The sequence below is a fragment of the Oncorhynchus keta genome, chromosome 37, assembly GCF_023373465.1.
Source record: "Oncorhynchus keta strain PuntledgeMale-10-30-2019 chromosome 37, Oket_V2, whole genome shotgun sequence".
In the NCBI taxonomy this organism is placed as follows: Eukaryota; Metazoa; Chordata; class Actinopteri; order Salmoniformes; family Salmonidae; genus Oncorhynchus; species Oncorhynchus keta.
In genome coordinates, this window is record NC_068457.1 from 17,279,348 (window position 1) to 17,294,079 (window position 14,732).

At 52.2% G+C, this 14,732-nt stretch overlaps 1 protein-coding gene across 1 annotated transcript in view; it reads right to left on the bottom strand.

Annotated features, from left to right (window-relative positions):
• The window catches only part of LOC127916693 (heparan-sulfate 6-O-sulfotransferase 1-A-like), a 41,561-nt gene extending 28,642 nt beyond the window's left edge, over positions 1-12,919 (bottom strand). The window contains exon 1 of the mRNA XM_052499360.1: positions 12,080-12,919. Within this exon, the coding sequence (XP_052355320.1) occupies positions 12,080-12,582 (503 nt within the window). The 5' untranslated portion in view covers positions 12,583-12,919. The remainder of the gene's footprint in view (positions 1-12,079) is intronic.
• Positions 12,920-14,732: the final 1,813 nt, after the last annotated feature.

The following is a 14,732-nucleotide window of genomic DNA, read 5'->3' on the forward strand; positions in this document are numbered from 1 at the left end:
GCCATCTCTCTCCCTCTACCTCACCATCTCTCTCCCTCTACCTCCACCATCTCTCTCCCTCTACCTCACCGTCTCTCCCTCCCTCACCATCTCTCTCCCTCTCCCCCACCATCTCTTTCCCTCTCCCCGCCATCTCTCTCCCTCTATCTCTCTCCCTCACCATTTCTCTCCCTCTCCATCTCTCTCCCTCCTACCCACCATCTCTCTCCCTCTCCCCCACCATCTCTCTCCCTCTACCTCACCATCTCTCCCTCTCCATCTCTCTCCCTCTACCTCACCATCTCTCTCCCTCTCCCCGCCATCTCTTTCCCTCTACCTCACCATCTCTCTCCCTCTCCATCTCTCTCCCTCTCCCCACCATCTCTCCTTCTCCCCACCATCTCTCTCCCTCTCCCCACCATCTCTCTCCCTCTCCCCACCCGCCATCTCTCTCCCTCTACCTCACCATCTCTCTCCCTCTACCCCACCATCTCTCTCCCTCTCCCCACCATCTCTCTCCCTCTACCCCTCTCTCTCCCCTCCCCCCATCTCTCTCCCTCTCCCCCACCATCTCTCTCCCTCTCCCCCACCATCTCTCTCCCTCTCCCCCACCATCTCTCCCTCCATCTCTCTCCCTCTACCTCACCATCTCTCTCCCCTCCCCACCATCTCTCTCCCTCTCCATCTCTCTCCCTCTACCTCACCATCTCTCTCCCTCTACCCCACCATCTCTCTCCCTCTACCTCACCATCTCTCTCCCTCTCCCCACCATCTCTCTCCCTCTACCTCACCATCTCTCTCCCTCTCCCCCACCATCTCTCTCCCTCTACCTCACCATCTCTCCCTCTCCCCACCATCTCTCTCCCTCTACCTCACCATCTCTCTCCCTCTCCCCACCATCTCTCTCCCTCCCACCATCTCTCTCCCTCTACCTCACCATCTCTCTCCCTCTACCCCACCATCTCTCTCCCTCTACCTCACCATCTCTCTCCCTCTCCATCTCTCTCCCTCTACCTCACCATCTCTCTCCCTCTCCCCACCATCTCTTTCCCTCTACCTCACCATCTCTCTCCCTCTCCATCTCTCTCCCTCTCCCCCACCATCTCTTTCCTTCTCCCCACCATCTCTCTCCCTCTACCTCACCATCTCTCTCCCTCTCCCCACCATCTCTCTCCCCTCTCCCCACCATCTCTTTCCCTCTCCCCCACCATCTCTCTCCCTCTACCTCACCATCTCTCTCTCCTCTCCACCATCTCTCTCCCTCTACCTCACCATCTCTCTCCCTCTCCCCCACCATCTCTTTCCCTCTCCCCCCGCCATCTCTCTCCCTCTACCTCACCATTTCTCTCCCTCTCCATCTCTCTCCCTCTACCTCACCATCTCTCTCCTCTACCCCACCATCTCTCTCCCTCTACCTCACCATCTCTCTCCCTCTCCATCTCTCTCCCTCTACCTCACCATCTCTCTCCCTCTCCCCGCCATCTCTTTCCCTCTACCTCACCATCTCTCTCCCTCTCCATCTCTCTCCCTCTCCCCCACCATCTCTCTCCTTCTCCCCCACCATCTCTCTCCCTCTCCCCCACCATCTCTCTCCCTCTCACCCGCCATCTCTCTCCCTCTACCTCACCATCTCTCTCCCTCTACCCCACCATCTCTCTCCCTCTCCCCCGCCATCTCTCTCCCTCTACCTCACCATCTCTCTCCCTCTCCCCCGCCATCTCTCTCCCTCTCCCCCACCATCTCTCTCCCTCTCCCCCACCATCTCTCTCCCTCTCCCCCACCATCTCTCCCGCCATCTCTCTCCCTCTACCTCACCATCTCTCTCCCTCCTCCACCACCCCACCATCTCTCTCCCTCTCGATCTCTCTCCCTCTACCTCACCATCTCTCTCCCTCTACCCCACCATCTCTCTCCCTCTACCTCACCATCTCTCTCCCTCTCCCCCACCATCTCTCTCCCTCTATCTCACCATCTCTCTCCCTCTCCCCCACCATCTCTCTCCCCTCTACCTCACCATCTCTCTCCCTCTCCCCCCACCATCTCTCTCCCTCTCCCCCACCATCTCTCTCCCTCTACCTCACCATCTCTCTCCCTCTCCCCCACCATCTCTCTCCCTCTACCCCACCATCTCTCTCCCTCTACCTCACCATCTCTCTCCCTCTCCCCCGCCATCTCTCTCCCTCTACCTCACCATCTCTCTCCCTCTCCTCCACCATCTCTCTCCCTCTACCTCACCATCTCTCTCCCATCTCTCTCTCTCTACCCCACCATCTCTCTCCCTCTACCTCACCATCTCTCTCCCTCTACCTCACCATCTCTCCCTCTACCTCACCATCTCTCTCCCTCTCCTCCACCATCTCTCTCCCTCTCCTCCACCATCTCTCTCCCTCTCCTCCACCATCTCTCTCCCTCTACCTCACCATCTCTCTCCCTCTACCTCACCATCTCTCTCCCTCACCATCTCTCTCTCTCTACCCCACCATCTCTCTCCCTCTACCTCACCATCTCTCTCCCTCTCCCCCGCCATCTCTCTCCCTCTACCTCACCATCTCTCTCCCTCTCCTCCACCATCTCTCTCCCTCTACCTCACCATCTCTCTCCCTCTACCTCACCATCTCTCTCCCTCACCATCTCTCTCTCTCTCCCTCACCATCTCTCTCCCTCTCCTCCACCATCTCTCTCCCTCTCCTCCACCATCTCTCTCCCTCTACCTCACCATATCTCTCCCTCTACCTCACCATCTCTCTCCCTCTCCTCCACCATCTCTCTCCCTCTACCTCACCATCTCTCTCCCTCACCATCTCTCTCTCTCCCTCACCATCTCTCTCCCTCTACCTCACCATCTCTCTCCCTCTACCTCACCATCTCTCTCCCTCTCCTCCACCATCTCTCTCCCTCTACCTCACCATCTCTCTCCCTCTCCCCCACCATCTCTTTCCCTCTCCCCCGCCATCTCTCTCCCTCTCCCTCACCATCTCTCTCCCTCTCCATCTCTCTCCCTCTACCTCACCATCTCTCTCCCTCTCCCCCACCATCTCTCTCCCTCTACCTCACCATCTCTCTCCCTCTCCATCTCTCTCCCTCTACCTCACCATCTCTCTCCCTCTCCCCGCCATCTCTTTCCCTCTACCTCACCATCTCTCTCCCTCTCCATCTCTCTCCCTCTCCCCCACCATCTCTCTCCTTCTCCCTCCCCCACCATCTCTCTCCCTCTCCCCACCATCTCTCTCCCTCTCAACCGCCATCTCTCTCCCTCTACCTCACCATCTCTCTCCCTCTACCCCACCATCTCTCTCCCTCTCCCCCGCCATCTCTCTCCCTCTACCTCACCCTCTCTCTCCCTCTCCATCTCTCTCCCTCTCCCCCACCATCTCTCTCCCTCTCCCCCACCATCTCTCTCCCTCTCCCCCACCATCTCTCTCCCTCTCTCCCGCACCATCTCTCTCCCTCTCTCCCACCATCTCTCTCCCTCTACCTCACCATCTCTCTCCCTCTACCCCACCATCTCTCTCCCTCTCCATCTCTCTCCCTCTACCTCACCATCTCTCTCCCTCTACCCCACCATCTCTCTCCCTCTACCTCACCATCTCTCTCCCTCTCCCCCACCATCTCTCTCCCTCTACCTCACCATCTCTCTCCCTCTCCCCCACCATCTCTCTCCCTCTACCTCACCATCTCTCTCCCTCTCCCCCACCATCTCTCTCCCTCTACCTCACCATCTCTCTCCCTCTCCCCCACCATCTCTCTCCCTCTACCCCACCATCTCTCTCCCTCTACCTCACCATCTCTCTCCCTCTCCCCCGCCATCTCTCTCCCTCTACCTCACCATCTCTCTCCTTCTCCCCACCATCTCTCTCCCTCTCCCCACCATCTCTCTCCCTCTCACCCGCCATCTCTCTCCCTCTACCTCACCATCTCTCTCCCTCTACCCCACCATCTCTCTCCCTCTCCCCCGCCATCTCTCTCCCTCTACCTCACCATCTCTCTCCCTCTCCATCTCTCTCCCTCTCCCCCACCATCTCTCTCCCTCTCCCCCACCATCTCTCTCCCTCTCCCCCACCATCTCTCCCGCCATCTCTCTCCCTCTACCTCACCATCTCTCTCCCTCTACCCCACCATCTCTCTCCCTCTCGCTCATCTCTCTCCCTCTACCTCACCATCTCTCTCCCTCTACCCCACCATCTCTCTCCCTCTACCTCACCATCTCTCTCCCTCTCCCCCACCATCTCTCTCCCTCTACCTCACCATCTCTCTCCCTCTCCCCCACCATCTCTCTCCCTCTACCTCACCATCTCTCTCCCTCTCCCCCACCATCTCTCCCTCTACCTCACCATCTCTCTCCCTCTCCCCCACCATCTCTCTCCCTCTACCCCACCATCTCTCTTCCTCTACCTCACCATCTCTCTCCCCTCCACCATCTCTCCCTCTACCTCACCATCTCTCTCTCCCCCACCATCTCTCTCCCTCTACCTCCCATCTCTCTCCCTCTCCTCACCATCTCTCTCCCCTCTCCACCTCACCATCTCTCTCCCTCTCCCCCACCATCTCTCTCCCTCTCCCCCACCATCTCTCTCCCTCTCCCCCCACCATCTCTCTCCCTCTACCTCACCATCTCTCTCCCTCTACCCCACCATCTCTCTCCCTCTCCCCCATCTCTCTCCCTCTACCTCACCATCTCTCTCCCTCTCCATCTCTCTCCTCTCCATCTCTCTCCCTCTACCTCACCATCTCTCTCCCTCTCCCCCACCATCTCTCTCCCTCTCCTCACCATCTCTCTCCCTCTCCCCCCACCATCTCTCTCCCTCTACCCCACCATCTCTCTCCCTCTCCCCCCCGCCATCTCTCTCCCTCTCCCCACCATCTCTCTCCCTCTCCCCCACCATCTCTCTCCCTCTCCCCACCATATCTCTCCCTCTACCTCACCATCTCTCTCCCTCTCCCCCACCATCTCTCTCCCTCTACCCACCATCTCTCTCCCTCTCCCCACCATCTCTCTCCCTCTACCTCACCATCTCTCTCCCTCTCCCCACCATATCTCTCCCTCTACCCCACCATCTCTCTCCCTCTCCCTCGCCATCTCTCTCCCTCTCCCCCGCCATATCTCTCCCTCTCCCCACCATCTCTCTCCCTCTCCCCCACCATCTCTCTCCCTCTCCTCCCCACCATCTCTCTCCCTCTACCTCACCATCTCTCTCCCTCTCCCCCACCATCTCTCTCCCTCTCCCCCCACCATCCTCTCTCTCCCTCCCCCGCCATCTCTCTCTCCCCCACCATCTCTCTCCCCTCCCCCCACCATCTCTCTCCCTCTCCCCCATCATCTCTCTCCCTCTCCCCCGCCATCTCTCTCCCTCTCCCCCCCCATCTCTCTCCCTCTCCCCCACCATCTCTCTCCCTCTCCCCCACCATCTCTCTCCCTCTCCCCCGCCATCTCTCTCCCTCTCCCCCACCATCTCTCTCCCTCTGTTTCAGCAGAAGTGACAGAAGCACATTCCCAGCCATACAGTCTCTTCACAATGTTTGCCCTGTTCCGAACATACACTGTATACACACAACATGAGGAACATCTTCCTAATATTGAGTTGCACCCTCTTTTGCCCTCAGAACAGCCTCAATTCTTAAGGCCATAGACTCTACAAGGTGTGGAAATCATTCCACAGGGATGCTGGCCCATGTTGACTCCAATGCTTCCCACAGTTGTGTCAAGTTGGCTGGATGTCTTCTGGGTGGTGGACCATTCTTGATACACACGGGAAACTGTTGAGTGTGAAAAACCCAGCAGCATTACAGTTCTTGACACAAACCGGTGCACTTGGCACCTACTACCGTACCCCGTTCAAAGGCACTTTAATCTTATGTCTTGCCCATTCACCCTCTGAATGGCGCACATACACAATCCATGTCTCAATTGTCTCAAGGCTTAAAAATCCTTCTTTAACCTGTCTCCTCCCCTTCATCTACACTGACTGAAGTGGATTTAACAAGTGACATCAATAAGGGATCATAACTTGTCTATGTCATGGAAAAAGCATGTGTTTTTATGTGTTGTACACTCAGTGTAGATTTTGTGTGTGTGAGTGTGTCACCTGTTTGCAAACATCTAATTACTGCCTAAAAGCTTGCCTTGTATTCCACATAGAGAAAGAGACAGAGAGAGAGAGAGAAAGAAAACTGTAGAATGCTGGAATTTTTTAAAGACTATTAATCTGGGAAAATGTGCAGACACACTGGTATAGGAAAAGTGAGATTCCCGGTGTGGGAATGTGGTGTTGGGATTGTAGGGATGAAGGAGTAACCATCTTTGGAATGTTGAGCAGCCCGAGATTAATCCCTGATAATCTGATTGGATTAAAACACGACGACCTGTCTGGTCAGTCACGCACCCGCACACAGTTCACCCTGCAGTGATCTACGCTGTGAAGCTTAAACAGCGAGTGATCCAGGCAGATTGACAGGCATGCTAATTGAATCCTCCCCCTCCACAGCAACGAAACAAAACACTCTCTGCCTTCACTCTCACCATCCTCTTCTGTCCCTCGTTCCCATCTTCCTATGCCCTCCCCTTCTCTTACACTACCATCCTCTTCTACTCTCTTCCTCCTCTACCCTTTCCATCCCCTCATCATCCTCCACCCCCCATCCGTTCCACTCCTCTTTCCCCTCCTCCCACATATAGCCATTCATTAGGGCAGACAGTTGTCCATTTGGTAAAACAGACATTTTAGAAATTGCAGTAAATCTTCCATGAAAAAATACATTTGGCCTAATGTAGAAACCACGCTCTGACAAATAGAGAGAGAAATAGGGGGACAAGAGAGAGAGATGGAGAGGGGGAAGAGAGAGATGGAGAGGGGGAAAGAGAGAGAGATGGAAAGGGGGATGGAGAGATGGGGAAAGAGAGAGAGATGGAGAGGGGAAGAGAGAGAGATGGAGAGGGGAAGAAGATGGAGAGGGGGAAAGGGAAAGAGAGGGGAGAAAGAGAGATGGAGAGGGGGAAGAGAGAGAGAAGGGAGAGGGGAGAGAGAGAGAGAGAGAGAGAGATAGGGGAAGAGAGAGAGATGGAGAGAGGGGAAGAGAGAGATATGGAGAGGGGAGAGAGAGAGAGAGAGAGAGGGGAAGAGAGAGAGATGGAGAGGTGGAAAGAGAGAGATGGAGAGAAGAGAGAGAGAAGAGAAGAGAGAGAGAGAGATGGAGAGGAAGGGGAAAGAGAGAGAGATGGAGAGGGGGAAGAGAGAGAGAGATGGAGAGGGGGAAGAGAGAGAGAGACAGGGGAAGAGAGAGAGAGATGGAGAGGGGGAAGAGAGAGATGGAGAGGAAGAGAGAGAGAGATGGAGAGGGGAAGAGAGAGAGATGGAGAGGGGGAAGAGAGAGAGAGAGAGAGGAGGAGAGAGAGAGAGAGATGGAGAGGGGGAAAGAGAGAGAGATGGAGAGGGGGAAGAAGAGAGAGAGAGAGAGAGAGAGAGAGATGGAGGAAGAGATAGAGAGATGGAGAGGGGAAAGAGAGAGAGATGGAGAGGGAAGAAGAGAGAAGATGGAGAGGGAAGAAAGCGATGGAGAGGGGAGAGAGGAAGGAGAGGGGAAGAGAGATATGGAGATGGAGAGGAGAAGAGAGAGAGAGATGGAGAGGAGGAGAGAGAGAGAGATGAGAGGGGGAGAGAGAGATGGAGGAGAAGAGAGAGAGATGGAGAGAGAGAGAGAGATGGAGAGGGGGAAAAAGAGAGAGATGGAAGGAGGAGAGATAGAGAGATGGAGAGGGGGAAAGAGAGAGAGATGGAGAGGGGGGAAGAGAGAGATGGAGAGGGGGAAGAGAGAGATGGAGAGGGGAAAGAGAGAGAGAGAGAGAGGAGGAAGAGATAGAGAGATGGAGAGGGGGAAAGAGAGAGATGAGAGAGGGAAGAGAGAGAGATGGAGAGGAGGAGAGAGAGAGATGGAGAGGGGGGAGAGAGATGGAGAGAGAGAGAGAGATGGAGGGGAAAGAGAGAGAGATGGAGAGGGGAAAGAGAGAGATGGAGAGAGATAGAGCTGGAGAGGGGGAAAGAGAGAGGGAGAGGGGGAAAGAGAGAGATGGAGAGGGGAAAGAGAGAGAGAGAGGAGATAGGGGGAAAGAGAGGGAGAGGGGGAAAGAGAGAGAGGGAGAGAGAGAGAGAGAGAGGAGAGAGAGAGAGAGAGAGAGAGAGAGAGAGAGAGATGGAGAGGGGGAAAGAGAGAGAGATGGAGAGGGGGAAAGAGAGAGAGATGGAGAGGGGGAAAGAGAGAGAGAGATGGAGAGGAGGAAGAGAAGAGAGCGATGGAGAGGAGAGAGAGAGAGATGGAGAGGAGGAAGAGAGAGAGAGAGATGGAGAGAGGGGGAAAGAGAGAGAGGATGGAGGAGGAAGAGATGGAGAGAGAGAGAGATGGAGAGGGGGAAGAGAGAGAGAGATGGAGAGGGGGAAGAGAGAGAGAGATGGAGAGGGGAAAAGAGAGAGAGATGGAGATGGAGAGGAGATGGAGAGGAGAGATGGAGAGGAGGAGAGAGAGAGAGATGGAGAGGGGGAGAGAGAGAGATGGGAGGAGGAGGGAGATGGAGAGAGATGGAGAGATGGAGAGGAGGAAGAGAGAGAGAGAGATGGAGAGGAGGAAGAGAGAGAGAGATGGAGAGGAGGAAGAGAGAGAGAGAGATGGAGAGGAGGAAGAGAGAGAGAGATGGAGAGGGGGAAGAGAGAGAGAGATGGAGAGGGGGAAGAGAGAGAGAGATGGAGAGGGGGAAAGAGAGAGAGACGGAGAGGGGGAAGAAGAGAGAGAGAGGGAGAGAGGAGGAGAGAGAGAGAGATGGAGAGGGGGGAGAGAGAGAGATGGAGAGGGGGAAAGAGAGAGAGATGGAGAGGAGGAAGAGAGAGAGAGATGGAGAGGAGGAAAGAGAGAGATGGATGGAGGGGGAAAAGAGAGAGATGGAGAGGGGAAAGAGAGAGAGAGATGGAGAGGAAAGAGAGAGAGATGGAGAGGGGAGAGAGAGAGAGATGGAGAGGAGGAAAGAGAGAGATGGAGAGGGGGAAAAGAGAGAGAGATGGAGAGAGGAAGGAAGAGAGATGGAGAGAGAGAGAGAGAGATGGAGAGGGGGAAAGAGAGAGAGAGATGGAGAGGAGGAAGAGAGAGAGATGGAGAGAGAGAGAGAGAGAGATGGAGAGGGGGAAAAGAGAGAGAGAGATGGGAGAGGGGAGAGAGAGAGAGATGGAGAGGAGGAGAAAGAGAGAGATGGAGAGGAGAGAGAGATGGAGAGATGGAGAGGAAGAGAGAGAGAGAGAGATGGAGAGGGGGAAAGAGAGAGAGAGATGGAGAGGAGGAAAGAGAGAGAGAGATGGAGAGGAGGAAAGAGAGAGAGAGATGGAGAGAGGGAGAGAGAGAGAGAGATGGAGAGGGGGAAAGAGAGAGAGAGATGGAGAGGAGGAAAGAGAGAGAGAGATGGAGAGGAGGAAAGAAAGAGAGAGATGGAGAGGGGGAAAGAGAGAGAGAGATGGAGAGGAGGAAGAGAGAGAGAGATGGAGAGGAGGAAGAGAGAGAGAGAGATGGAGAGGGGAAAGAGAGAGAGAGATGGAGAGGGGAAAAGAGAGAGAGAGAGATGGAGAGGAGAAAGAGAGAGAGATGGAGATGGAGAGGAGAGATGGAGAGAGGAAAGAGAGAGAGAGATGGAGAGGGAGGAAGAGAGAGAGAGATGGAGAGGAGGAAGAAGAGAGAGAGAGATGGAGAGGAGGAAGAGAGAGAGAGAGAGAGATGAGAGAGGAGGAAGAGAGAGAGAGAGAGGAGGAAAGAGAGAGGAGATGGAGAGGAAGAGAGAGATGGAGAGGGGAAGAGAGAGAGAGATGGAGAGGGGGAGAGAGAGAGAGAGAGATGGAGAGGGGAAGAGAGAGAGAGATGGAGAGGAGGAAAGAGAGAGAGAGAGATGGAGAGGAGGAAAGAGAGATGGAGAGATGGAGAGGGGGAAAGAGAGAGAGAGATGGAGAGGAGGAAGAGAGAGAGAGATGGAGAGAAGAAAGAGAGAGAGAGAGGAAGAGATGGAGAGAGAGAGATGGAGAGGAGGAGAAGAGAGAGAGATGGAGAGGAGGAAAAGAGAGAGAGAGAGAGATGGAGAGAGATGGGAGGGGGAGAGAGAGAGAGATGGAGAGGAGGAAGAGAGAGAGAGATGGAGAGGAAGAGAAGAGAGATGGAGAGGAGGAAGAGAGAGAGAGATGAGGGGGAAAGAGAGAGAGAGATGGAGAGGAGGAGGAAGAGAGAGAGAGAGATGGAGAGAGAGAAAGAGAGAGAGAGATGGAGAGGGGGAGAGAGAGAGAGATGGAGAGGAGGAGAGAGAGAGAGAGATGATGAGAGAGGAGGAAAGAGAGAGAGAGATGGGAGAGGAGAGAGAGAGAGAAGATGGAGAGGCTTTGGCAAAGTGAGGGAGATAGATGGAGAGGGGGAAATGGTCTCACATGGAGAGGAGGAAGAGAGAGAGAGATGGAGAGGAGGAAGAGAGAGAGAGAGATGGAGAGGGGGAAAGAGAGAGAGAGAGATGGAGAGGAGGAAGAGAGAGAGAGATGGAAGTGGGAAAGAGAAGAGAGATGGAAAGGGGAAAGAGAGAGAGAGATGGAGAGGGGGAAAGAGAGAGAGAGATGGAGAGGGAAAGAGAGAGAGAGATGGAGAGGGGAAGAGAGAGAGAGAGAGAGATGGAGAGAGAGAGAGAGAGAGAGAGAGAGATAGAGAGAGAGAGAGAGGAGGGTAAGAGAGAGAGAGAGAGAGAGAGGGAGAGAGAGAGAGAGAGAGAGAGAGATAGAGAGAGGAGGGTAAGAGAGAGATGGAGAGAGAGAGAGAGAGAGAGAGAGAGAGAGAGAGAGAGAGAGAGAGAGAGAGAGAGAGAGAGAGAGAGAGAGGGGAGGGTAAGAGAGAGATGGAGAGAAAGAGAGAGAGAGAGATAGAGAGAGAGAGAGAGAGAGGAGGGTAAGAGAGAGATGGAGAGAGAGAGAGAGAGAGGAGAGAGAGAGAGAGAGAGAGAGAGAGAGAGAGAGAGAGAGAGAGAGAGATAGAGAGAGGAGGGTAAGAGAGAGATGAGAGAGAGGAGGGTAAGAGAGAGAGGTGGCGATAAGAAAGAGGGAGAGAGAGAGAGGAGGGTAAGAGAGAGAGGTGGCGAAAGAAAGAGGGAGAGAGAGAGAAAATTAGTGTTGAGGACACAAAGACACACACAAAGCACATTGTGTAGAAACTGATGTGATCAGATAAACTTCCTCCCTCCAGCCTCTGGAGTAGCTAGACGCATCATCACCTCTGACCATCACAGAGCTTTGTGCCAGGAATACCAGCAGTACAGTGTATGTGTGTACCCAGCGGAACTAATCACCCGGTTTAGAGTGGAGTCAACCCCTGCAGGGGTCCTCTTACATCAACAAAAGTCCACACAGACAGACAGACGACACAGAGAGAGGGGCAGGAACCAAATCTTCTCTGACTTAAAGTGATGGTGGTTTCCTCTGCCAATCTGTCTAACAGTCTGTCTGCGTAGTGATCCCTGAAGATAAAGGAGTAAGCTATGTAGCAATGCATGTCTGCCAGCTAAGATCTGCTTTTCCAAAAGAAACGTTTTCTTTCAGTATAATCATCAAGTCAATTTTTGTCGTTGCAACATTTCTGATCCAATGTTGATTCAGTGGTTTACAGTAATCAATATTCAACACGTTTCAAGCGTTTTACAAGCCACTAAAACGATGCATCACTGTTCGATATGCTACAATGTTGAAGAAGGATCAAGACCTACTATTTTAATACTGCTTAGTTTGACAGCATGATTCTCTTATAGCTAATTCGAGTTGACAGTTAGGTTACCCTGTAAATCTATCCCTTCGGATATGGTAAAAATTCACATGACAGCCTGTCATTAAAACACTGTCAAAACAAACTGAGACGAATCTGCTGCCACAGTAAGTCCACACACAGAGTGAGAGAGAATCGCCCAGGCACGCTCCCTAATGACGTGATCATACCACCCGATTATTAATGATCTTCAACAATTGTCAAGTGTTGGAGACCCACAGGCTGTGCACGCTTTGGATCCAGCCCAACACTCCTGAAACAACAAGTCAACTAGCCTATTTTATCTCACCTTTCATTTTTCATCCTGGTCTCCTTTTTATCTAGAACTCCAGGAACACAATTTTTTAGCTCGGTCCAGTCCGCGTGTAAGCCACAACTCCAACCGGTGGAGAACCGGGAGAATAACCAGGTCTCTTTTCGGTTGGGTCGATAACAGGTACACTTCTTCTGACCCGGTCTACAGTCACACGGAACCTCCAACCTCACATTCTGAACCAGGTGTCTCCCGAACGTTGTCCCTCCTGTCTTCTGAATGTGTAGAAACACGATCACGTCTTCTCCTTTGATTTCAAATTCCACCGTTCGCTCCAAATCCCGGACTGGGAAGTAGTATTTCTTGACGTAGTGCGGGTCTGGGGAAGGGAAAATGTCCCCACCATCGTCCTCCTCAGTGAAATAGCCGTGTGGTGAGCCGAAATTGATAACCCCGGGCGCAACGTATTGATATAAGATCAGCATAAAACAGACGGAGCCGACTACAATTAGGAGAAATTTGCTGCTCGCCTCAACCATGGTCCTTCCAATGCTGTGTAAACGTTACCATTTCCCGGTAAACCGACTCAAAGGGATCAGAACAGCGTAACTAGAATGAATTCCTGTTGTTGTACTCTCTCTCCCCAAGCAAGCGGAACAGGACGCGGTCATATCAATGGGGTAGAAGCGATTATGTGAATATAATGTAACTAAACTAAGCGTATTTACAGTGTACAGAGAGACCCGTAAAATCCAGAGCAACAATGTGTGTTCTCCGTTTGCTCTCGTCCCTGTGTTGTTGCGATGCATGTGTGTTTAAAGTCCTCTTCGCTGCATTATTATTGAGCTTTGTACCCAGGATCCTCAGCGAAATAACCTACCTTCTTTCAGCACAACACACATTCCCAGTCTCTCTCTCTCTCTCTCTCTCTCTCTCACACACACACACACACACACACACACACACACACACACACACACACACACACACACACACACACACACACAAACACACACACACACACACACACACACACACACACACACACACACACACACACACACACACACACACACACACACACACACACACACACACAACATGACGAATTAAAATTTCGAGGAACAAGATCCGCATTGCATTCTACAAGTAGTCTAGTTCTACTATAGTTTATTAACTTGTAGTTTATATACAATTCAATGAAATCTATTTAAGTTTCTAAAGAATGGGGGTGCTTTATTTAATACCCAAAGAAAACACAATTATAATAGGTACTAATTATGTAATTACCATTTTACAATGTAATTTCTTCGTAGTCTATCAAGTAGAAAACAGAGTGTAAAATAAAGTTTTACCTAACCCACCAGACATGGTTGTATGGTGAAACCAGCCGTAAACCACATAGCAAATAGCAATGTACGGTTAGAGTATTCAATTGAAATGAGCAGAAATGAGAAGTCAACAAAATGATAAAACAAAAACAGAAGTGTCAGAGAACAAACGCAGAACATTTTCTTTTAAAATATGTTTTAATTCATTAACCCAAACTCAGCAAAAAAATAAATGTCCCTTTTTCAGGACCCTGTCTTTCAAGGATAATTCGTAAAAATCCAAATAAATTCACAGATCTTCATTGTAAAGGGTTTAAACACTGATTCCCATGCTTGTTCAATGAACCATAAACAATTCATGAACATGCACCTGTGGAACGGTCGTTAAGACACTAAGAGCTTACAGACGGTATGCAATTAAGGTCATAGTTATGAAAACTTAGGACACTAAAGAGGCCTTTCTACTGACTCTGAAGAAAAACACCAAAAGAAAGATTCCCAGGGTCCCTGCTCATCTGCGTGAACTTGCCTTAGGCATGCTGCAAGGAGACATGAGGACTGCAGATGTGGCCAGGGCAATACATTGCGATGTCCGTACTGTGAGATGCCTAAGACAGCACTACAGGGAGACAGGATGGACAGCTGATCGTCATCGCAGTGGCAGACCACGTGTAACACCTGCACAGGATCAGTACATCCGAACATCACATCTGCAGGACAGGTACAGGATGGCAACAACAACTGGCCAAGTTACACCAGGAACGCACAATCCCTCCATCAGTGCTCAGACTGTCCGCAATAGGCTGAGAGAGGCTGGATTAAGGGCTTGTAGGCTTGTTGTAAGGCAGGTCCTCACCAGATATCACCGACAACAACTTTGCCTATGGGCACAAACCCACCGTCGCTGGACCAGACAGGACTGGCAAAAAAGTGCTCTTCACCGCCGAGTTGCGGTTTGGTTGGATTCGCGTTTATTGTCGAAGAAATTAGCGTTACACCTAGGCCTGTACTCTGGAGTGGGATCGATTTGGAGGTGGAGGGTCCGTCATGGTCTAGGGCGGTGTGTCACAGCATCATCGGACTGAGCTTGTTGCCAGTGCAGGCAATCTCAGCATTGTGCGTTACAAGGAAGACATCCTCATGTGGTACCCTTCCTGCAGGCTCATCCTGACATGACCCTCCAGCATGACAATGCCACCAGCCATACTGCTCGTTCTGTGCATGATTTCCTACAGGACAGGAAAGTCAGTGTTCTGCCGTGACCCGCGAAGAGCCCAGAGTGTGGTAACATCTCACAGCAAGAACTGACAAATCTGGTGCAGTCCATGAGGAGGAGATGCATTGCAATGCTTAATGCA